Below are 21,797 nucleotides of genomic sequence, written 5' to 3'. Positions count from 1 at the left end.
GACAGTGTAATATTGACCGAGTGCCTCGACAGTCGATGTTTGCAGCGATCGTAAACATGCGGACGACCATGGTGTGTGCACGGTTTGCGATGACGGCTGGTGGTGTTTTCCCGTTGAACGCCCTCGGCTGGGCAATCCTGGGCGCTTCCGAGAATGCAGCCGAGAGCTTCTGTATGATTCTGCGTCGTTCTGTTGAACCGTGGCACTCGGCTAGAACGACTCACTACACATTTTGCCTCTGGGAAGAAACCATCAGCGTTGGACAAAGTAGTTCACGATAACGAGTGTGCACTAAGCAAATGCACGACTTGGCAGTCCTCCGAGGGGGTGGAACTTGGTACCAAATCTGGTCCCGCAGGCTCTGATGGCTCTGGAGCGTTCGGACAAGGGCATCATAGCTTTGTAATGAAACGTCACTCTTGTGGAGGAGGACTATCCACTATCGCAGCAGTAATGAGGGCGGGAATCCTTGGATCCAAGCAATCCCGCTCAACGCCAACTGTCCAATACGAGGTCACATGGTAAGTGCACCAAGGCTACTAGACGAAGCCAGAACGCGCCAACGCACCCCAGATGCCGAACGGCCTGGATTATCCAGTCCCCATGGTCCACATGGTCAGCGGCGTAAAGAGAATAGCTTGTGCACCTCGTGTGGTGAACCCTGATTTCGTCAAGCTTGCAAAGCCCGATTTCGTAGACAGCTTCAATTCACGCTTGCAGAACAATTCGCAATTCGAAAGGGTATCATGCTATGTTACAACGCTCCAGTAACCTTACGCCACGCTCAATGAACACCATTGCATCCAACATTAAACATTAAGGCCTGATCTTGCCAGCCTCTGGGTTTCCCCTGTTGTCCTGCCAACCCCATGCCAACCTCTCCATGGTCTTGTCTTCATCCTTTCCTGGCCACAAGACTTGTCCGAGGTACACGGCACGAATGCAGAAGGCTGCCACAACAAACCACATGATGACCAATAGAATAGTCAATGCACTCGCGACACCGTTGATAGCTTCGCTGTTTAGCACTTTTCCTGCTTGTATCGTTGCAAGAGTAAGTCCTGCATTCGGGAAAATGAATGCCCACCAGTTCAACGAGAACGACATCCTACGCGATCCCACTATGACGGCGATTGTTGTTATGATGAAGAACCAGTATGCGAACAGTATGATAAAGAGACCTGACATGATGCCAATGATGCGTACGATTTCGCCGTCTGGGACTACGGTATTCGTAAAGTAGTTTTCGGCAACGAGCGACGGCGCTTGGTTTGCAAGGGAGAGGAGTCCGGCAGCAGTGTAACCTATTGCTGTTAGAATCTCCAATGGAAGAATTGATCTTTCGGGTATGGACTTACCTGCTGGACCAACGGAAACGTACATTCCTGGTCGTGTGGTCGGAGAGGGCAAAGAACTCGTCATCAGGCGCTGCATGTAGAGCCCATAGAGCAGGAAGGAGACGACCCACGCGAGCCCCTGAAAGAATATCGCCCCGATGAATATCTTCCAGCTAGGATTCTCAGGTTGGGCAGGAAGTATAGTGCCAGCCAGCGTGCCAACAACCAGCAAAGGGTATATCGGGAAGATCCAAGCCGGAACGGCATCGCCAACGTTGAGGCGCTCGAGACGGAAGAAGAGCGAGTACTGGATGATTCCAACGAGGAAGGCTGCGGCACAGTACATCCAATACGTAATCTCAAGCGCTTTGGTGAGCCATGTCCCGGTCGATGGGTTGCCGTAGATGTACGTGCAGTTGAGTATCAGGGCGACGGAGACCCAGTACGTGCCGAAGAAAAGGCCTTCTACTGGATGATGTAGCGATCCGAGGAGCTTCCGAGGGACGAGCAAGAACCGCGCGAACATGCATAGGTTGAAGATGGCGAAAAGTACGAGGTCGAAGATGAAGACGACCTTTCCGATGGTCTGTAGGCCAGTGAATTTGTTCGGGGTGTTCCCGAGAACGACAGCTAGCGCTCCTGTCGACATGGTGCATGCGAACCATGGCCTGCGGTATTGTAAGCTTGCTGTCTGGATGCTTCCGGCGCGTCGACATACCATGTGAAATGTACGATGCGATCACGCAGCCCGACCTCCGCTGGTGGCTTCTCATCCTCGCTCTCGTACGTGGTGTGGGTTCTATCGCGGAATCGCATTTTGGTGATAGCTGAAGCACGCGACTAGGCGTTGAAAAGGCTGGGGGGCATGCTTCGGGTAGTCATTCCAGGATTCCTGCCATGACACCTTCTTCCCAAACATTGCGGAAAGAGTGCCGGACGCATTTCGTCATGCAGGTAATTAGTGGCGATCCTGGCATCTACGCGCCTAATGAGAGAACGACGGGCAGCCCCGTAGTTAGATCTCGGGAATTCGGCACGCAAGCGTCAAGCAGAAAATGTGAGGTTGAGGCTGGGCGCACAGATAGCCGTGACGTCACGGATCCTTGTGACCGGCCTCGGCGCATCGAACACGCGTATCTATGCCAGTTCTTGCTCAGTTGAAAAGATTTGAAGGGGACGATATGAATCGGATGCCTCACGAAGATCGAGACGTGGAATTCCCAAAGCCTGCAGACGCCATGTGAGGGTGACTTTACTGGTGTTGTGCGGCACGGTCGCCCGTCTCCATCATCCTGCCGGAGATTCGATGAACGTCGCCATATCCGAACAACCATGGCATCGCGATTCCCATGTCTGTTGTCTCACTTACACAACGGTCAGCATCACGAGCCAAGAGTCATACGGTCTTACCACCGAGTAAAGTCATGTCATAGTACAATGTGGTCTTCCAAATTTGAGTAACCAGAATGATAACTAATTCTTAACTGCTTCTATAGAAACAGAGCGTGATACCTATCATTCACACAACTAGCCTGCAATTTCTTTTTTTCCGCTCACAGGTATCCCGCGCTAGTGGGCCTGATCATGCACTGATCACAACGTACAAGATGGACGGATGTGCTGGAAGTGTGGAAGGAGCATTCAGCTACCGATCAGAGTACATCGCCCATGGCATAGACCCTCTAAAGCGCAATACGTCGTTCGGGACTTGATCGTGTGTCCACGTACGAGGCTGATAGCGCCAACGTCAAAGGAAGTAGTAACCTTGGAATCAAAGCACATTTAGATGTTAGGGATACATCTCTCCATCACCTTACACAAGAGATGTTTTAGATAAGCCTGAGGCCTACGTTAGACCAACAACATGCACGTAGAAAGACGTAGCGTCGATGTAGGCTGTAGGCCATTGACTACCTAGGTAATGAGCAATTCCCTTGAAGAGGATGCCAGCACGACAAAGGCTGCTCTCGAATATGGTATTCGCTCACGACTAAGACGATAGCTTCGCATTGTTTGAGCCGGCTCTACCAACAGCAAGTTTCGCGCGCATTCAGATATTAATCCATGTCTTTGCAGTCCTTTGACCAAACTGCAGCTACCTAGGCACCTTCACACGTCCTTCTTTCACACCAAACCAACTATAAATACACCACTCATGAGATTCCCGAAACTATGCAGGCACCTCGGCCTGCATAAAACAAAGCTGTTGTACGCTGCCTCTGGCAATCCCTTGCCCCGAGCTTACCGAGAAAAGTCAAAACGCAGTGCGTCCCACGATGCTCGCCACCAACGCGCGCCAGAAGCGGGCGCGGCAACGGTACTTGCTGCAGCCTCCGATCCCGACCCCGCGGTAAGGCAGGAAGCCTGAAAAGCTTAGTTACCTCCATCTCCACCTACGTCTCATGGCGATCTCACACGAGGTGTTGCAATACAAGTACGACTTATTTGTTTGTTCGGAAGCTGTACGCCAGTTTGCAAGGAACAATGATCATGAAAGGGTATCAGGTATGAGATTGCAGTTCTAGAAATCTAGAATCTAGCTATCAGGGTACAGCGTGTGCTGGCTTTGATGCAATAGAAACCGTGTATATACACTCCAGGCGCCGTCATCGCGCCTATATATCCTGTTCCAACAAAAAAAGAAAAAGTCTTTGTGTCGCGTGTCATTAATGAACCCCGTCCGCATGACCGATTAATCCAAATCCCAGATGAAGCAATGAGGCGGAGTATCCTGACCATGAATGATGCGGATGAAAAGCCTGCTATCGCAAGAAGAACGCCGTCATAATGCATATGCAATTCCATGATGCTTGGGTTGATTGACAAAGGAAAATATGGCTCGCTACACCTGCCATTACGCGGCGATGAATGCCGCCATCATGGCCAACAGACCACTTATTATGGCGTAGTTGGCCCCGCCGGTCGGGGTCGAAGCGGCATTACTCTTCTTCGCCTGCGTGCCGTCTGGTTTGAGGACGGCGTTGGTGCCAATCTGGGAGCCAATGTTTGCTACTGCAGCTTGGCTGTCGCGGACGGGAACAGAGATCCTGCCGTTGCCGTCGGCTTTGGTGGTTGTGACAGTGTTGTCAGTGACTGAGGACGCGCCGGTAATGTCGTCGTACTTCATGCCGTTCCATGTGATGTCTGTCTGCGACTCTGCGCCAGGACCTGTGAGGTAAGAGATGAAGACATCCTTGTTGGCGTGTGCAGAGCCCAGGTTAAGGTTGAATGTGAAGCTGCCCTTGTCGGATGAAGACGCATTGGCTTGTTTAGCATTGATCATAGTGATGGACTGCAGATGATCGTTTGCGTAGGCGGCGTACGCACGGATGCGACCGTCGTACGCAGCACCTACGTTGCTGGTAGAGAGAGCTGCAATCTGCGTGGTTCCATTGCCGTTGCCGACAATCTGTGCGACGGCGGCATGGGCGTAGTACTGCGGTCGTACGAACGAGGTTTCACGACCGTACATGGGGATGGGCTGCCAGGCACTGGCGTTGGAGTTGTCGGTCATGTGCATCTGGACCGAGGAGATACCAATGGAGGCTGCGTAGAGGAAGAAGTTGAGCGTCCAAAGGGAAGCACCGAGGGTATCACTGACGCCGGGCATGCCTATTGGCCCAACGGAGCTCATCTCGCGCAGCACGTAGGGGTGGTCTGTCTTGAGGGCGATTCCGACCTGCTTCTCCCAGTACTTGAATTGGGTGTTGGTGGCATCGAGGTCCATGAGGTCGTCGAGAGTGAGGGGGGTGGGGGTCACTCCGATGACTGCAGCATGTTAGTACAGCATGTGGATTAGGGGGAAGGGGACATACAATAGAAGTAGTCGTGCTGGTTCCAGGTGGCCAGGAAGTTGTCGCCGTTCCTACCCTCCATGATGCCATCGTCGACGAGTTGCGCAATCTCGAAGGTCGTCCCAATGGTGGAGGCGGTCGCAGGAGACTCAAAGAAGGACGACGGCAGGTTGGCAGCCTTGAGCACGCGCTCGTACACGACCTCGGCGCGGTCCAACCATTGGGAAGTGTATGTCTTTCCGTCCCAAGGCGCAGAGCGGAACGAGTTCTGGAGCCACAGGTCGGGCTCGTTGCCAATCTCGAACGAGTAGAGTTTGACGTTCTTCATGCCGTCGACGGCGGCTTGCGCGAGTGCGGTGATCTTATCCTCGTAGTCGTCGTCCATGTAGGCCATGTTGAGTCCGAAGGTGACAGGCGTGTCCTTGGGAAAGCGCTCGAGCGCGGCGAAGTAGTTGGGTCCAATGATCATGGAGTCGGCCGCAATGGCACCCTGTGCCGTCGAGTCCGGGTTGGAGGTCCAGCCATAGTTTGTGTTGCTCGACTCAAAGACCATGTAGTCCTGCGTGTTTCCTCCCAGGCGAATGTGCGGCGGCGCGCCCGAGTAGTCTGCGAGGTTCTGGAGCAGCTTGACGGTGAATTGGTTGGGCTCCTCCTTGCCGGTGAAGGAAAAGAGGTTCGAGGGCTCGATACCGAAGCCGGCATACGAGGGGTCGAGGTAGTCGGAGGCGCCATCGGGCGGGCTGTTCCCTAGCGATATGGAGATGGACTGGGCGAGGGCAATGCGCACGGCGGGTAGCGAGAGTAGGGCTAGGCTGCGGGCAGATAACGAGGGCAACATGGCGGCAGAGGGGAGCCCGAGCGGAGCAAGCGAATGCAAAGAGTAAAGAAACAGCGGAAAGTAAAGTCAACTAGCAATCAGGAAAAGCGAGCGCAGGGGAGGTTATCACAGGAAACGAGAGCGAGCGACATGCAGGACATGCAGCCAGGGTCGATGATGAGTGGACGGCGGCGGCAGCGTGTCAACGCTTTCAGACATGCGTCACTAACTGGGCCAAAAGTGGCGCCGGCCCGAGCGACACCAGAGGACGCGCCAGACCACCAGACTCAACAACACATGACATCACGAGCCGCCGCCCTCCCGGACGCTGCGACACCAAGCAGCCCCGTCTGAGACGCCCGACCTCAAACGCTGCAGTGGGTCGCTGGCCATGGCTGCTGGCATGGCATCCCACGCTGCTCGCTCGTCCACCCAGCAGCGTTGCGCGTTGTGCTGGGAAAAGAGGATTTACGCGTCAGCTCTTCCGAGCAAGTGTCCGTTTCTAATTGTGGTGGCTGCCTCAGATCTGCACCCACGCCAATCTGAGCGGCTACCGAACCCTTAGCCACGAATGATCCGCCGCAGGAGGCTCAATAAGCCTTGTTTCGCCATGGCTCCGAATCCGCATCATGATCCTTCCCTCGATCCTGTGCCGTCTTACCCTCGAGCCAGGCCTCGTCATGGCCCTCCACCTCGATCAAGGGAAAGACGTGGATCCTCGCGGCAGCTTGACCACCTTGGAGCGCGCGGCACGCCTCCTACGCACTTCACGCCCCTACGCACTCGACGCCCCGACGCACTGCGTCTGGGTAATCGTATTTCGATAATTGCACCCGTGTTCCGTCCACAGCCACAGCCCAACCCCTGCACCCGTTCGCTGCCTCCATATTGGCCCGTTGAGACGACGGCTCTTCCAAACCGGAATGCTTGATTTATTGCCCAGCCTCTTCCAGCTCTCCACCCCAGCCCCTTCGTCACAGCCGTATGCTTTCACCTACGTCTTCATCTGTCGCGCTGGAAAAAAGCTTTTCGATAGCACGTTTGCTAGCCCAAAGTTTGACACGACTAGCATCGTCTGCCATCATCTAGCTCTCTGCACCTCCTATAATAGCATCGGGTCTCGAGCAGGTCTACCGGCCAGTCTCGTCCACCGTTGCCCACCACCTCTTGGCTCCAGCCGCCGCATCCCGAAACCCTGTGTTCAAACCTCAGCCCAAACTGACGCCATACTCGATGTACACTTGCAGCTGATACAACGGATCTCGCGGTCTTTGTCCATGTACATCTATGCCAATCAGGATGCCCACAACACACATGTTGGGGTAGACGTCGCTTGCGACGACGGTCAAAATTCCCCGCGCTGGGCAGTGTCGTTCCACACCCTTGCACACGCAGTACACTACTGGAATACGGCATTCTAGCTGCAACTACCAGATGACCATTATATGCACTCCATGCAGGGAATTCAACTCCGCCCTTCTGATCAAGGAACTTGGTTGCATGATCTGGTCGAAAGTGCCGTAGTTCCGACACGGCATTGATCGGGATGACGTACAGAGAGCACTGACAGTGAAGGAACTACATCGTGAATCAAACCTAGACAGCTATACCTATGTCATATAGCCGCTTGGCTGTGGAGCGTCTAACGTCTGTGCATACTACTACACTCTTACCTCATACAAAAAAACTACTGAACAGGGCTAAAGCCTACATTGACGTTGGGTCACTTACTTGATATGTTTTCAATCCGATGTAGGCTCGATGGTGTTCGGATTATTCCTTGAATGAGGTGCTGTCGCACAAGCATGCTGACGTGTTCCAACATCCAAGTAGAATGAGTATGAACAATGACTCAATCTTACAAGAAACGTGAACTCTACTACGAACTCTCGTCTCTCAAAGTTTCCCTCCTCACAACTTGCCCATCATCAAGTTTCCAATCATCTCCCGCCCAGTAACCACGGTAGTCCTCCACAATGTTGGGAAATCCAACGTACTCGAAAAGGCTGTTATCCACCAGTTAGTCTTGAACTGAACAGCAAACTGAAGTCAGAGTGGTAAAGGAGAGAGACTTACTATCAGCATACCCAAACCCAAGCATAGGCGGGATCCATCCCCTCGCATACTCCAGCGCAAAGCATTCACCCTCCATCTTGTACTGCTTCACATCGCCCCTAGTAAGATGATGCACACTCCCCTGCGGATACCTCTCCGCCCCATAAACGCCTTTTCCAGGCGCATAAGCCACCTGCTCGCCCTTGAGAATATGGAAGTAGTCATCCGCGGTATGCCGTCCCGTATGACCCTCCGTTCCAATCGCAGTACCAAAGATAATCAGATACTCAGTAATGGACGCGTGGATAATGTACATGGCGCCCATGGCTCCACCTGCGTTGTTGAAGATCCATTCTTCGTCGAGGTTGATGTGGGGCCCGTGGATTGCGGAGAGGGAAGTGACGATGTGGGAGACGACAGATGCTGTGTCGTTGCCGTGCAGGGCAATGGCTTCTTGAGAGAGGGCATGTAGGCCGGAAGGCGTGAAGATGTAGAACTTCTCCAGGTGTGAGTCTAGTGTGTACATCAAGGTGGTTAGGACACCGAGGATGGCGCCGAGGGCGAGGAGGATGCGCATGTCGGCGTTGTCGTGTTCCTCTATGGGAACGTATTAACACAAGACGTCGAATCTGAAAGGGTGACCAGGTCCGATTACGAACCGCTTGCGAAAGGGATGTGTTTGGCTTTTTCGGTTGGTACTCTGCACTTTGCGAGGATCGTGAGGTTTTTCTTCATTATCAAGACGCACGTGCCAGCCGGAATAGGAGAAGTCCGAGACCCCGGATCGCCAGCTCATCTAAGATGGAGGGTGGGCTGTTGTTTGCTGAAAGGCTTCCGTCTTCCGAAACACCCTGGAGGCTACATCGATGTTAGGTCATCTACTTCGCCTGTATTCATCTTAACGTAGTCTGCAGGGCTGTTTTTGTAAAGGGGTATATGAATATTTCTACAAGCACAAAGCTGTCTACAAAATCGAGAGTATTACCTCCTCTTCCACCCCCATCATTACCCTTTGAAATGATACGAAATGTGCGATAAATGACCATGCCGTGACCTTTTGCCATCCCAGACAACGCCCCAGCCCATGCAGAACGTCGTGAATCTCATGCTATACGCCATTACATAACCAATATACCACAACACCGTGTGTACGAAGAAGGACTATCTTTCGCATTACCACCCCATACAGGAAGAGACCCTGAACAGGTCTGCAGCCTACATCGACGTTGGGTCACCTACTTCACATGTGTTCATGTTGATGTAGGCTCCAGGCCTGTTCAGCTTCGCAGGTTGACGTTACCACCCCCCGATGAAGGTGATGAAGCCATCGACCATGTCAATCCAATCCTGGCCATTGAGTGTACCAGCTTGCCTCTTCTCCCACAGCACATTCACCATCCTGCCCAAACGAAGTCTCGCCTGCTCTCCCGCCTCGCTGGTGCCATCGTTCCTAACGAGCTGCACTTTCCCCCCAGCAAACTTCTCACTGAGATCGATCTTGAAGCTCGCATCACCGTCTGGCGGGCAGTAGAAATCCTCCTGCGACGCTGGCGCAGGCCCAATAACACCCGGGGCGAGCTGCACAAGATGTCCGTGAATCAGCATGCTCTGTGTGTGGCTCCGTCTGGGCTTGAATAGCGCGCCACGCACTGAAAAGCTGACGAGCCGCAAGAGCCCTGCGCCGTCGCCCAGCCGAATGATCCAGTCTCGGAAGGCTTCGTACATCATCTTGAACTCGACTTTTATGACCCAGAGGTTGTAGCTGTAGAAGATGGCGAGCGCTTCGGAGCGGACGAGACGCGACACGGAAGCGAGGGCGTGCTGCATTTGGCCGTCGAAGGTAGAGATGCAGTATACGAGGGGCTTATCGATGACGAGGTTCTCGCAGTTACGGTAGATTTGGTGGCGGATCTCTGGCGGAAGGGTGACGAAGGTGGGCGGGGCGGGGGTCGTGTCTTCGGTGGGATGCGTGTGTGTTTTTTGGATAGACGTAACCTGGACATCCTCCATGTGAACGATCTCAGCCTCCTCTTTGTGAGAGGCAATATGTGCGGCCCAATCCTTCTGTACGTCGTTGGACCCATCGAGTTGGACACGGTTCAGGCTGTGGTTTCTGGAGTGGGAGGGTGAGAGCGCGTAGTCGTCCATGTGCTCATCGTCGTCGGGCCGTTCTTCTGCATACAGTTGCAACCCTTCCAGGCGTGTGGCATCGGGCAGGCTCGACACGCCATAGGGCTGCGAATGCTCAGGCGTCGATGGGAACGAGGTAGCCTGACTCTCGAAGCCGTGGCAGTAGTCATGGTCACTCCCGTCGCCCAGGAGATCCGTATCATCCGAATCAGTGTCTGTGTCGGAGCTGATGTCTATGTCCACGTTGAGTCTGTATCTCGGGATCTTGGGCGGCAGCTGGTGCGTGGGCGAGCTGGGCGAAGGCAGCTGGGTCGCGGATCGTTTGCTTGATGTGCGTACGATAGTGCCCTTCTGGGCCATGTTCCTCCCTCTCCGCTGGCCGGTCGCGCTTGCCTCGCTGTTTGTATTCAGCTCCGGCGCGCCGTCACAGTAGCCGCACGGGGGTGTTTGAACGCTAGTATCCAGAGGCTGCAGTTTGGGAGAGCGCGCTTTCATGGCTTCGGCATCGTCGGGGGGCGTCTGGCCCGTGACCGAGTATCGGCGCTGGGTAACCATGGTATATGGCGGTATATGGGCGGGAACGGGAATGCGAAGGGGGGAACTTGGTGCGAGGGCGAGGGATTACGTGGTGTTGGGTGGCAGGCTCCAGCAAAACCTCTGCGCGCGGATGTGCTGGCAGGCTGCACGATGACCGTCTGCAGGCCCTCGACGCGTGCAATGGGCAATGGGCGAGGCTTGCGGGGTGCGTTGAGTAGCGCTGCGGATGCGGCCGAGTGGACTGAGAAGCGGATTCGCGAGTGGGCCGACACCACTTTTTTATCGATTACGCTGCTGAGAGGAAGCTAGAGGACAGTCGCTAGAGATCAATCACCACAGACAGGTGCGCGAGAAGACAGAGCTATAGAGTCGGCCTCAGCGGATCATCAGGAGATGAAGGGCGTAGCATGTTTGGCAACTGGGCAACAATGCCGCGTTTCATGACACCGCAATTTGTCGTCAATGCTGCACTGCCCACCCGACGATTATCATGCTCCACCCCAATCTCTCGTCTAACCAATATTCCATATCCCGCAATACTGAAGAACCATGGGTTACGAATCTGGCTTATCACGATATTGCGATCCGCACTCCATGGCGTCATGTCAGCGCATCCTATTTTCACGGCCTGTTAGGTAGGTGAAACGAGTTTTGCTTATGTTGGAACTATCACTGCGTCTCTCTAGCCTGAGCTTATTTCGGAAGAGCTTCAGCTCAAGGATCCTGATTCCGCTTCTGATACGATGCGTTGGCAGCTAAGTACGTTTGGATCACTCATCACTCTTCGGAAAATCACAGTTGAAGTTGCGGAATACGTTTGGATCACTTGTCGCTCTTTAGAAGATCATGATTGCATTTGCGGAATACAGCCTTAAATTCAAGACAGAATGAGCGAATAAACTCAACAACTACGGCCTACGTCTATCCTAAACACGATCCTGTTGAAGGATATCGCAAAATCTCACCACACAAGATAACATCTTTCCTCGCGACACGCATGTTGAAATGGTGTTATGCCCTCAGTGCCCTGTCAGTCTCCTACAAGCCCCTCTTCTTCTCCATGCTCTGCATGGGTTCCCTGACCATGATGTCCAGCGGGATATTTCTTCCACCCCTCTGAAGGTTGATCTGCCTCGTCTCTTCGAAGCCAAACTTTCTGTAAATCGGAGGGTTCGTGGCGTTGCTCGACTCCAAGTAGCATGGCCTGCCTTCGCGGTCCGCAAGCTTCGTTACATGCTCAATGAGTTTACGAGCGTGACCTTTGCCACGGCCACTGGGCCTAGTGCCTAGGTAAACAAGGTACCAGGCGTCATGCTCTCGCTCACCAAGCGTGGTGTGCATGGTATCGTGGAGGAGGGGCATGAATTCGTCGAAGAAGCGCCGTTTGCCCTCGGCGGAGAGGCGGTAGTTGAGGCGCCACATGCCGGAGCGGAACATTGTCAGATAGTCGTCCATGTTCTGGCCGGGTGGCATCCTAGTTGCGTGAGCTCACGAAGCCTTCGTTGTCTCCAAGACTTACCATAGGGCAACTGCTTCAAAGTCGCCCACCGTAGTCACTAGTCCCTTGAGGATGTGAGCATACGTTATGTATTCGAGAATCTCGACATGAAGCGCCCACTTTTGCTCCGCAGTCCAATGCGCACGATCAGGAACGTCAACGAAGTACCTCGCAACATCATCCTGGCCGAAGGCTTCCGCCAGACACTCAGCAGCCTGCTTGTACTCCGCAGCCGTAACGACGCGAACGCCGTCGGTGAGCGGAGGCAGAATAGTAGCGCCAGCAGAAGTTGGCTTCGGCTTCAAGATCCTGAAACTAGCCGGTACTTCATTGACCCTGATGTTAGCTGACTTCAAGGTTGAAGACTTCGTGTCCACTGTGTAATTACAGCTGACTGGCGCAACAGAGGATAATGATTTCGCCATGATTGTGGTTTCGACTGTAAGCCTCTACTAGTATCCAGATGGGATCTGCCGCTTCGTTTGATTATAGGGACAGTCGTCGAATTCGCCAGCGTGAGGTGTTCCCCGCAGGGCTTGAACGGGATTCGGCGTGGGAGAGACGTTAGTCACTTGAACTGCGGGATATCTAGACGACGACCTTGAGTTCAAACAACACTACTAGATTGTGATTAGTCTAGTCTGGTTGCTACAATGGGTCTTCGTGGGCTGAGCAGGAGCCGTGACCGTCGATTGCCTGCTACATGGTATACCTTTTCTGAGCTTGGATATTTATGTTTTAGCCGGTCGATTTAGATCTCCTGTATGGACTCTAGAGAGCTGCGATCTCGAGACGGTATCGACTCGAGAAGGATAACGTAAAGAAGTGAAGGCTTGACGTAGATCAACCGACATCAATGTGTGAGGCTGCAGAGGTCCTTTTTGAGTACACGCTTGATAGATACGTCGTAGGGTGTGAGTCCGATGAGGTAGTCTTGCGTCGATGGTATGCGCCTGTGACTATCGATGTACCAACCTTTGCGTGTCTTGCGTGGATAGTATGCGCCTTGGGTTGCCGATGTGCCAATCTTTGTGTGTGTGGACTGGTGGCAGTTGATGTATGGCTGCTTAAAGTTTGGGCTTTGCTTTTTGACTCGCTGGCAGCTTTGTCACAAGACCAGTGACGGCACTGCAGTACGATGCTTGGCTGATGTCGAGCGGCAGCAGCTGCGTATCGTGAAGGATTGCAAGCACAGCTCGGCTGCAGTAAGATGCGTATGCCGTGGGGGCACAGTGGCTAGTAAGCTGATGTAGTATGGGATGAGGATTGACAAGCTGTGTGTGTCTGTGACGGAGATGAAGATGGGAAGTCGGGACTTTGATATACCTCACCTGCCCGGCTTGATCGGCGTACCAAGCGCCGCCGGGTGGAGGTACAGGTCATGCTTCACATAGCTCAATGCGGGAGCTATCTTCGGACCAACCGCTTAGCCCGTTAAGCATACGAGTTTCGTTATCATTCGCCCTGTGACCTTGAACTTGGTGTCGGGCCGAAGCGGCTCAACGAAGATGTTGCTTTGTTGCTTGCTGCCAATCGTTTGACGACACAAGTCACAGCTTGTTTGCGAGTCGCTTGTAGCGAGGATACGTACGTAGCGATAGAGTAGCGCGGTGACAAAGGGCGCCTGGGAAGAGGTTGTGGGGTAAACAGGAAGGGTTGAGCTGCACACCTCGGCTGGACCTCCTCACAACGGATAAGCGCAGAAGTGAGACCACCATTAAGGCTACTCTCTCTGACAGCTAATGATAAAGCAAGCATCCGGAACTCTTCCGCTACACTGTTATCTGCGTTTTGACTTGACCCTACTAGTCAATCAGCTGAAAAATAGCATACGGCGAGGTCGGCATGGATCAACTGTCACGCACTGTCATGGGAACGCAACGATAGGAGAGGAGCGCGCCTTGATTTCCGCACGATAAAGCCATGACGACTCATGAGCGTGGGGAACGATGTAATGGTCAATGACTGGATTAAATGGCAGTTGTGGTATCTAAAAGGCCGGGCCTGCATGCACGTACCGCCTCACTTTCGGAAATCGGGGCAGGTCTCGGCCAAGCATCTGGGGATCGGTACGCTCGAATAGCGGCGGGGAGATTGATGACAGCTCTTTCGCATGCCTTACATGCGCCGGATCTCTGTCTCGCCCATGTACTTCTCCAGGCCAGAGTCGAGATGGTCCCACCATTCGAACAGCATGCTTTCGCAGATGAGCTTGAACCACGGTGTGAACTTGAGCGACTTGTCCTGGAACATGGTCTTGAGATCGTCCTGAGACACCCATCTGGAATCGCGCGCCTCGTTCGGGTTGACGTTCAGGTCGACGTCGGCTTTCATAAACAAAATGTAGTCAACTAGTATGTTGTAAGCATTCGTCCCGTATGCCGATGACCCAGTGGTACAACTTACTCTCATGCTCGCCCCAGGTGCCGTCGCTGGGCGACTTGTAGTGTATCCGTGTAAGGAATTTGAAGTCGTCAATGGGCACCTGTTCGGCCTTGATGCCCAGTTCGTGGTTGAGCTTGCGCACTGCTGCGCGACGCACACCCTGGACAGATTCCTCCAGTCCTACGCCAGTCTCTCCGGGTATGCCCAGCGGGTGCGAACAGCAGGTGTTTGTCCACATGTCCGGGAATGTGATCTTCTCGGTCGCGCGCTGCTGCAGAAGGAGGCGGTTCTGGGAGTCGAAGAGGAAGACGGAAAATGCGCGGTGGAGGAGTCCACGATCAATGTTCTCCATCAAGTGGCCTGGAGCTTGTCAGTCGCTATCCATCGACGAGTCGCGAGCGGAGCCACGTACAGAGTTTCTTGGTCGCACTGCCGATAGGAATATCGTTGTTGTCCAGGACGATGCACACCTCGTCCATCAGACGTATCTGCTCCTCATCATAGCCTTGCAGCGCGCTGTCGCTCGTGGCCGAGTTGTGCGATCCCCCAATGAGTGCCGTGTTGACTTCGGGGAAGAGGCGCAGCACATTCTCCGCCGTGATCTCAGGCTGCTGAGTAACAGTCTCGATAGTGGCCATGGTTGCGAATTGTGACAAGAGCGTAGGGAGAGCAATTGAGGCTTCTGGAATAAGTCCTGACCTCGGGGTATTTTGGAGGGGGCGGTCGGGACGATGAAGAAAGCGTGCACGCGCCCCTTCATGCAGGGTCTCCACCTGGACACCTCCGCGGTCTGGGTCAACTGGCAGGCATGTGGCAAACGGCAACGCGCCAAATCGACAAGGCTAGAGGAGATACTTTTGGCTTGCAAGCGCTTTTCATTCGTTGTCTGTCATTTGACAATGCTAAACACATTGCCGAAGCCACTGGGCTTTTTGGTCCAGGTATCAAAAACTCAGAAACTTTTCCGTAACCGGAATACATGCATATATGCTCAGAAATACACCCCTGACAGTAGTAAAGGAAACAACCAACTCCAAAAGAAATCCCATATTTACACAGCGTCTTGCGCTTATGCCACAGTGGCGGTCTTGTTCTTCTTGGCAACGGGCACCTCGGCCTGTGCATCTGCGGTAGCATCAAGCTCCCGCTTCTCTGAGACGCCGTTCAGTTCGGCCTCAGCTTCGGCAAACTTCTTCTTCTCTTCCTCTGTCATACCCGGTAGCAGAGGCACCTCCTCCTTGGCGTGCAAGTTGTTGTGGTAGGTACGGATGATCGAGTCGGTGTCGTCAAGAGCGATCTTGCGGATGTCTGCAATGGCCTTGATCTTGGACGTGCACTCCTTGTACTGCGCATCCGTCATCTTCAAGCCAAGCTGCTCAGCACGGCTCTTAATCGCGTTCCATCCGGTAAGCCTGCTGGCAAAGTGTACATATCGGGACATGCCGAAATCTTGCGGGTTGATGATCTCATATGTGGAAGGGTTGTTGAGAATGGCCTTGGCGTGAATACCAGCCTTGTGGGTAAAGGCACAGAATCCTGTGATGTAGTTGTTGAACGGGATGTTGACCTCAACAAGGTCGGCAACCAGGTCCTCAACTTCCTTGAGCGCCTTGATGTTGTACTTGCTGGTAACATATTCGCGGTCGGCAACGATCATGCGGGCCATCAGACCTCCGAGGGGAGTGATACCGTTACGCTCACCAATACCAAGTACTGAGGTATCAATGTGTGTGGCACCTGCCTCTAGCGCACAGAAAGCGTTGGCAATGGCGCAACCAGAGTCGTTGTGGAAATGTGTCTCAATGTCGCAGGAAACGACACCGCGCAGAGTTCGTACAAGATCGTACACTTGGCGAGGGGACGCGCAACCAACGGTATCGGCGATACCGACACGGTCTACACCAACCTTATCAACAGCGCTGTAGATAGACAGAAGATCAACCAGGTCCGATCGGAACGAGTCCTCGGAGCTGAATCGGATCTCCTTGCCCTTGCTCTTGACGAACTCAATCACCTCCAGCGCTGTGTTCTTGATGTATGTCATGTCCTTGCCGTGACTGTGTTCGCGGAGGTACGCGGAGGTTCCGATGACGACATCGAGGCCATCAACACCGGTCTCGACGGCAATTCTTGCATCGTCCATGTGGCACCGTACGTGGGTAAGGATCTTGGCTTTCAACTAGCAGGCGTTAGCATGCGTTCTCACGGCTGAGACATTGCCATAAAGTACGTACTCCGAGCTTGCAAAGCGCCTCACAGTCCCTTCTCGACTGCTCAGAGGCAGCAGGGCTGGTGACTTCGATGTCTGAGTTTGCTGTCAGTTTCTGGAAATTTCGCGCCAAGCGCCGGGAAGCATAGCCGTACAGTCAACACCAAAGTTGTCAAGAGCTCTCGCAATCTTGATCTTAGCTTCGAGATCGAAGTAGGCGTTGGCAAACTGCTCGCCCTCTCTTAGTGTGCTCTCTGCACAGATAAAGTCAGCAACGTTTCTATCTTCTCAATACCAAAACTTCGGTTCGCCTGTGTGCGTGTCCGATAGCGCTGGAGATAGGCGTTATGACGTACCAATAATCTTGAACCGGCCGACATTCGACAAAAAGTCACCCACAGGCGCATACGGGCTCTTGTGCGTAGGGTGAGGGTTCTGCCTGGTGGTAACACCTGTGAAGCCTTCCTTGCTGCCATTGGCGCCGTTGGTGCCGTTGGTATGGCCGTTGGTAGCAGGTGTTTCTTCGGTGGGAGGACACATGTTGGGCTATGGATGTGGAATGGAGGAAGTAAGAGGTTGGTGGAGGATGGGCGGTATTTAATGCTGAGGTAGAGAGTGAGGTGGTGACTCAAGACAAAAATCTGCTGCGAGAGCGATGACCTCAAGGGCAGGGCGCTTAGCGCAAAGCTACAGACCGGGGCCGATCCCGGCCTTCGCTCGCATGTGGGGTTGTCGTCGGGCGGGCCAACGAGATATCTCGGCTCAAGGCCTCTCATCAATACGCTGTATGTTCACTCTCCACAAACCTGGAGATACCATGCCATTGGCGACCCACCTCACCGCCTTCTTACACAGACGCGGTCAAAGTATTGGCCGCGGACTTGCTGCACGCGACACCAAGACATGCTCAACACCTTCATCCGCCACATGCTATCGAGTTGTGCAGAAACAAAAGCAAAAGCAATCATCGTAGCGGGTCGCATCACACAAATCTAGACGAAAAAATTTAATTACATGATAAGCATAGATGAGTCTTCGCCAGTGTGGGTGTCACAACCCCGCTTTTGAGTAAAAGGGCGTGTATGTAGTACGGTACGGGTCGTCCCTTCTCCAATTTCGTGGTGCTACCTCACACTTGCTGCCCAGCGCGCTCCTGCACTACCAAGAAGATCCCACCAGCTCCCGTCACCTTATACAAGAGAAAACGTAAAACACTTCTAGAGCCTACATCAACGCTAAGTTACTTATCTTATATGCTTATATGTTAATGTAGGCTGCAGGCCACAGGCCTGTTTAGCTTGTTTCTTAGTCAACGTGCCGTGCAACTTTTGTACGGCTTCTGATGCATATGAATGCGACTATGAGCAGCACGTCTTGTTCTCAACCCGATGAAACGGTCACCTGCTCAAGCTTATGCAGGTACTGCTGCTCGACGTACGATATCGGGTATAGGGAGGACCCTGATCCATACTGGTACTCCTCGTTATGCGTGCTAATCCTAGCGACTCTTACGGTGGGGCCCTGGTGTGCGCGTCTCTTCTTACCTGTAACCGATGTATTGAGCTAACTTTAGCTGTATTCAGACATTCATGTAGACCGTGAGTAGCGGGAAACGGTCTGAACACAATAACCACTGATATCATGATAGGGACACAAGAGCGGGAAACACAAAAACGGTAATTAAGTCACAAACTACATGGTATCACTTTCCCGCCCTGCAACATCATGGTATCTCGAAACAAATCCAAAACGCCGACGTGACTCGTTCATAGGGTATAACGACCTCAGATGCTTTGCTCCATCTCCGTAATGTAGAGCTTGATATGGCTTTCCATCTTAAGATACTCGTCATGAGCAGCGTGCACCTCGTTCTCAATGTTGTCCTTGAGCTCAGCCATCTTCTTCTCCGTCTGTTCGATGCGTACGCGCCTCCTCTCCATTTCCCGTCCTTTCTCACCTCGCTCTTCAGTCAACTTCGCATGTGTCTCGCGTAGCTCCTCCATCCGTTTGCGCGCACGTTCCGCTTCTTCGTCGCCTTTGGTCTTTAATTTGTTTGTTCGGGCGTTGATGTTGCCGAGTTGTTTCTGTAGCAATCGTTCTTGCCGTTCAACGTCGCGTACGTTGTTGCTTCGGTCTGCCAATGCATCTCGATGTCTTGATGCCTTTGCTAGCTCCTCTTCCTCGCGTGACAAATCGGCTTGTACGTCTGTAAGTAATCGTGTGCACGAAGTAACATCGGTCGCAACTACAGCGAATGAGTCGGTAGATGTCTGCAGGGCACGAGCACGGCGGTCCAGCATGTCAATCTGAGTCTTGTCCCCGGTCAGTCGATCGCTTAGGTCCCGCAGGGAGTCCTCCAACGCAGTGGGGCTCTGTTGTGTGTACGGCTTCAGCTTGATGACCTCGCGCTGCACGTTCTCCTTGTTCTCCACTTTCTGTTGCAGCAGCTTCTTCAACCTGTCCTGCTCAGCTTTGGCACGCTCAAGTTTCTCTGCAACCGCTTCTTGACCCCTCTTCAACTCTAGCAGCCTGCTCTTGAGTTCGTTGTTGCGCTTCTCTTTCTCCTGCATCAACCTTTGTGTCGCCGCGCGGTTGCGCTCGAGCTCAGCCAACTGCATCTCTTTTGCTTGCTTGTCGTCGTATAGCTGCTCGATTCGTAGCTTCGTGCGCTCGGCCTTGTTAAAGTGCTCGTCTATGATTTCGGTTTGAGATTCCCGGAAGCGAATGAAGTTGATCATGTACGAGAAGATTTTGACCAGACGACCATGCGTGGGCTTGTACAGGTCGTTGAATGTGAAGTCGTGGATGCCACACTGAAATAGTCAGGACAGGCCGAAAGGCGTGATTGTCAACGTCACTTACTTCGCGAAGCAACTTCCTCAGGATGACGAAGAAAGCCATCAGATCCCTGGTGTCGCTTGTATAGAGTCTCTCCGCATCGCCACCGCACATGTCCTCAGCCGCAGCGCGCATTGCCGGCGCAACGACCTCGCGCGTCGTGTTCATGAGTAGCTCGGCGAGCCATTCGAAAACTTTCTGGATGATTTGGGGGTTTGGTTTCTGCAGGTCGGAGACGCTGAACTGGATTCCGATATCTGAGATGCAGCCTGCAATTTCGTGATCGGGCTGTTTTGTTAGTGATGCGCAAAGTCAGAGGGGGGCTGCGCGCATACCAAGGTCATGAAAGCGTCGTGTTCGTTTGCGGGCGGCGCGCGCTGGTTGTGCTGCGTAGTCCGCGCCATGCTCATGCGCCCATTGTAAGACATGTTGGGTCGTTGTGCGATGGTATTCGGACGTGGGCTTCTCAATCGTATCGTCTTGGGCTGTTCGCTATCGTGGGGTGGTGGTGTTCAGGCGGTGGGCAGTGTTTGTTTACAGGGTCCAACGGTTTGTTGGCATGGAAGGAGCGACCTCGGGTGCCGCCCTTCCGGATCCAGTATCGCGCAACAGCGCATCGATCCATAACTCCACACCGACAGCTCACACATTTCTCATCAGTTTGCACAAGATAAGCAACGCGTAGCCGCTATATGCGCTTCTAGCCTGTGGAATGGAAGACATCTGCCGTTCCTATTGCATAAGCCGCAATGCACTCAAATGGTCATGATCAGCCGTGGTCGAAGGCGTGCAACCACAATAGTAATGTGCCTAGATATACACAATACTCTAGACTGTGTTGGAGCAGACGGTAAGTGTTGACTGTACTGTTTCTTGGTCAATGCTCCGTCTTTTTCACAGACTCGAGTTTGATACAGACACAGACTCCCTTGCACATAACAGCGCAAAGAGCAATCGGCGTCAGTTTTGAGCATGTGTCTCGCCAACAGTTTGAATTCAGAAGTCAAGACCGGACTCTAACAATAGCAGATGGCCACAGTACTCGCAAAGGCTGTGTTGGCGATGGTCGAAAGTGAGCATTGTGTCTGGCTGCTTGTAATTTCATAGATGAGTAGAGTAGCAGGACCGAAAGTACTCCCACACCAGAAGAAACAAGACTACCAGAGTGCAAAACTGGCAAGCTATCGGATGGTCCTGCAATCCGAGGTACTCATATCATTCAGGCACGCGAGCTCGCTTCAATTGACGCACTGGAAACGCGGTCGTTAGCTTCCTGGTACCGAGACATCACTGCGTCTTGCTTGTGAAGTCTAACTCTGGGGCGCAATTTGGCTAATCGAGTTGATATTCCTGCCATTTTCTGGCAATGCAGACATGACCACTACAGTCAAATCTCACACGCTTAATCGCAGCTGTGGTAGCAAGACAACATTTTGCTTGCATCATACGTAGATGCCGTGGGAGACTCCGGCAAGAGCAATGTCGCACAGTCAGCTACCCCGCCAACAAGGCCTGACAATAGCATCACTTCATTCAACGAACAAACTAACACTCCAAAGCCTACGTTGACGTTAGGTTACCAACTTTGCATGTTCCCATGTTGATGTAGGATGCAGCCTTGTTCGATCTTTTCCTTGAAAGAGGTGATGTCTCGGTATTAAGAAGCTCACGACCGCGTTTCCAACATCAGCTGCGATCTAAAATCGGAGATATTATCCAAACCTTCCGCTCGTGGACGATATAAGGGACCAGATTAGACTTATGACACCGGCCCTACATTCGAAGTTTAATGATTGTTTCGTGCTCGAACGACTCGGGTGACCTGTAAAAACGTGGAGTAGGTAAGTTTAGCCTTGTCCAAGGCTTGCTGTTAGCCGCCGATCTCTCAATAGTGTTAGATCTGGACGCGTGCAAGCGTGTGCGTTTGGGCTACGGCACACTGTGCGTTTCCCCAGACAAGGCGACCCTGGATGCTAGACGCAGTCGTGACGTTGGGTCCTGGAAATGTAGCCGAGACATGCTGCGGGATGCCACTAATGCGAGAAGACTTCTATACGAGAATACAGATAAATAGGACACGATGGAACACAGCATCGTGCACTTGAAACGCAGGCGGGGGTTTCACGGCGTGAAGAGTCTTGGAAGGACCGTTAGTTTTCAGGACGAAAAGCGCAAGCATGTGACAGCGCCCGTTTTC

The 21,797-nt window shown here is 53.1% G+C and overlaps 8 protein-coding genes across 8 annotated transcripts; all 8 read right to left on the bottom strand.

Annotated features, from left to right (window-relative positions):
- Nucleotides 1–816: 816 nt before the first annotated feature.
- On the bottom strand, nucleotides 817–2,153 carry J4E84_005289 (uncharacterized protein; the record flags this gene model as incomplete). Its single annotated transcript, XM_049387886.1, has 3 exons — nucleotides 817–1,304; nucleotides 1,359–2,005; nucleotides 2,056–2,153. 3 exons carry the CDS (start codon nucleotides 2,151–2,153, stop codon nucleotides 817–819), a joined length of 1,233 nt encoding a protein of 410 aa, XP_049244126.1.
- Nucleotides 2,154–4,191: 2,038 nt separating this feature from the next.
- On the bottom strand, nucleotides 4,192–5,969 carry J4E84_005288 (uncharacterized protein; the record flags this gene model as incomplete). The annotated part of the gene is made up of 2 exons (XM_049387885.1): nucleotides 4,192–5,105; nucleotides 5,153–5,969. 2 exons carry the CDS (start codon nucleotides 5,967–5,969, stop codon nucleotides 4,192–4,194), a joined length of 1,731 nt encoding a protein of 576 aa, XP_049244125.1.
- A 1,890-nt stretch (nucleotides 5,970–7,859) lies between these two features.
- Nucleotides 7,860–8,580, bottom strand: ERG1 (Squalene epoxidase; the record flags this gene model as incomplete). Its single annotated transcript, XM_049387884.1, has 2 exons — nucleotides 7,860–7,954; nucleotides 8,025–8,580. The coding sequence occupies 2 exons, from the start codon at nucleotides 8,578–8,580 to the stop codon at nucleotides 7,860–7,862; spliced, it is 651 nt and encodes a 216-aa protein (XP_049244124.1).
- A 719-nt stretch (nucleotides 8,581–9,299) lies between these two features.
- Nucleotides 9,300–10,688, bottom strand: J4E84_005286 (uncharacterized protein; the record flags this gene model as incomplete). The annotated part of the gene is made up of 1 exon (XM_049387883.1): nucleotides 9,300–10,688. The coding sequence occupies one exon, from the start codon at nucleotides 10,686–10,688 to the stop codon at nucleotides 9,300–9,302; it is 1,389 nt and encodes a 462-aa protein (XP_049244123.1).
- Nucleotides 10,689–11,708: 1,020 nt separating this feature from the next.
- Nucleotides 11,709–12,593, bottom strand: J4E84_005285 (uncharacterized protein; the record flags this gene model as incomplete). The annotated part of the gene is made up of 2 exons (XM_049387882.1): nucleotides 11,709–12,144; nucleotides 12,190–12,593. 2 exons carry the CDS (start codon nucleotides 12,591–12,593, stop codon nucleotides 11,709–11,711), a joined length of 840 nt encoding a protein of 279 aa, XP_049244122.1.
- Nucleotides 12,594–14,286: 1,693 nt separating this feature from the next.
- Nucleotides 14,287–15,191, bottom strand: IDI1 (isopentenyl-diphosphate delta-isomerase idi1; the record flags this gene model as incomplete). The annotated part of the gene is made up of 3 exons (XM_049387881.1): nucleotides 14,287–14,519; nucleotides 14,575–14,913; nucleotides 14,966–15,191. 3 exons carry the CDS (start codon nucleotides 15,189–15,191, stop codon nucleotides 14,287–14,289), a joined length of 798 nt encoding a protein of 265 aa, XP_049244121.1.
- A 431-nt stretch (nucleotides 15,192–15,622) lies between these two features.
- LYS1 (Saccharopine dehydrogenase) lies at nucleotides 15,623–17,302 on the bottom strand (the record flags this gene model as incomplete). The annotated part of the gene is made up of 4 exons (XM_049387880.1): nucleotides 15,623–16,732; nucleotides 16,788–16,858; nucleotides 16,918–17,016; nucleotides 17,119–17,302. The coding sequence occupies 4 exons, from the start codon at nucleotides 17,300–17,302 to the stop codon at nucleotides 15,623–15,625; spliced, it is 1,464 nt and encodes a 487-aa protein (XP_049244120.1).
- Nucleotides 17,303–18,546: 1,244 nt separating this feature from the next.
- On the bottom strand, nucleotides 18,547–20,028 carry J4E84_005282 (uncharacterized protein; the record flags this gene model as incomplete). The annotated part of the gene is made up of 3 exons (XM_049387879.1): nucleotides 18,547–19,575; nucleotides 19,625–19,888; nucleotides 19,936–20,028. 3 exons carry the CDS (start codon nucleotides 20,026–20,028, stop codon nucleotides 18,547–18,549), a joined length of 1,386 nt encoding a protein of 461 aa, XP_049244119.1.
- Nucleotides 20,029–21,797: the final 1,769 nt, after the last annotated feature.

This window comes from Alternaria hordeiaustralica (assembly GCF_023758085.1).
Source record: "Alternaria hordeiaustralica strain BMP 2776 chromosome Unknown scaffold_9, whole genome shotgun sequence".
Classification (NCBI taxonomy): domain Eukaryota; kingdom Fungi; phylum Ascomycota; class Dothideomycetes; order Pleosporales; family Pleosporaceae; genus Alternaria; species Alternaria hordeiaustralica.
The sequence above is the reverse complement of the archived record's forward strand: the minus strand, read 5'-3'. Positions and strand labels throughout refer to the sequence as shown.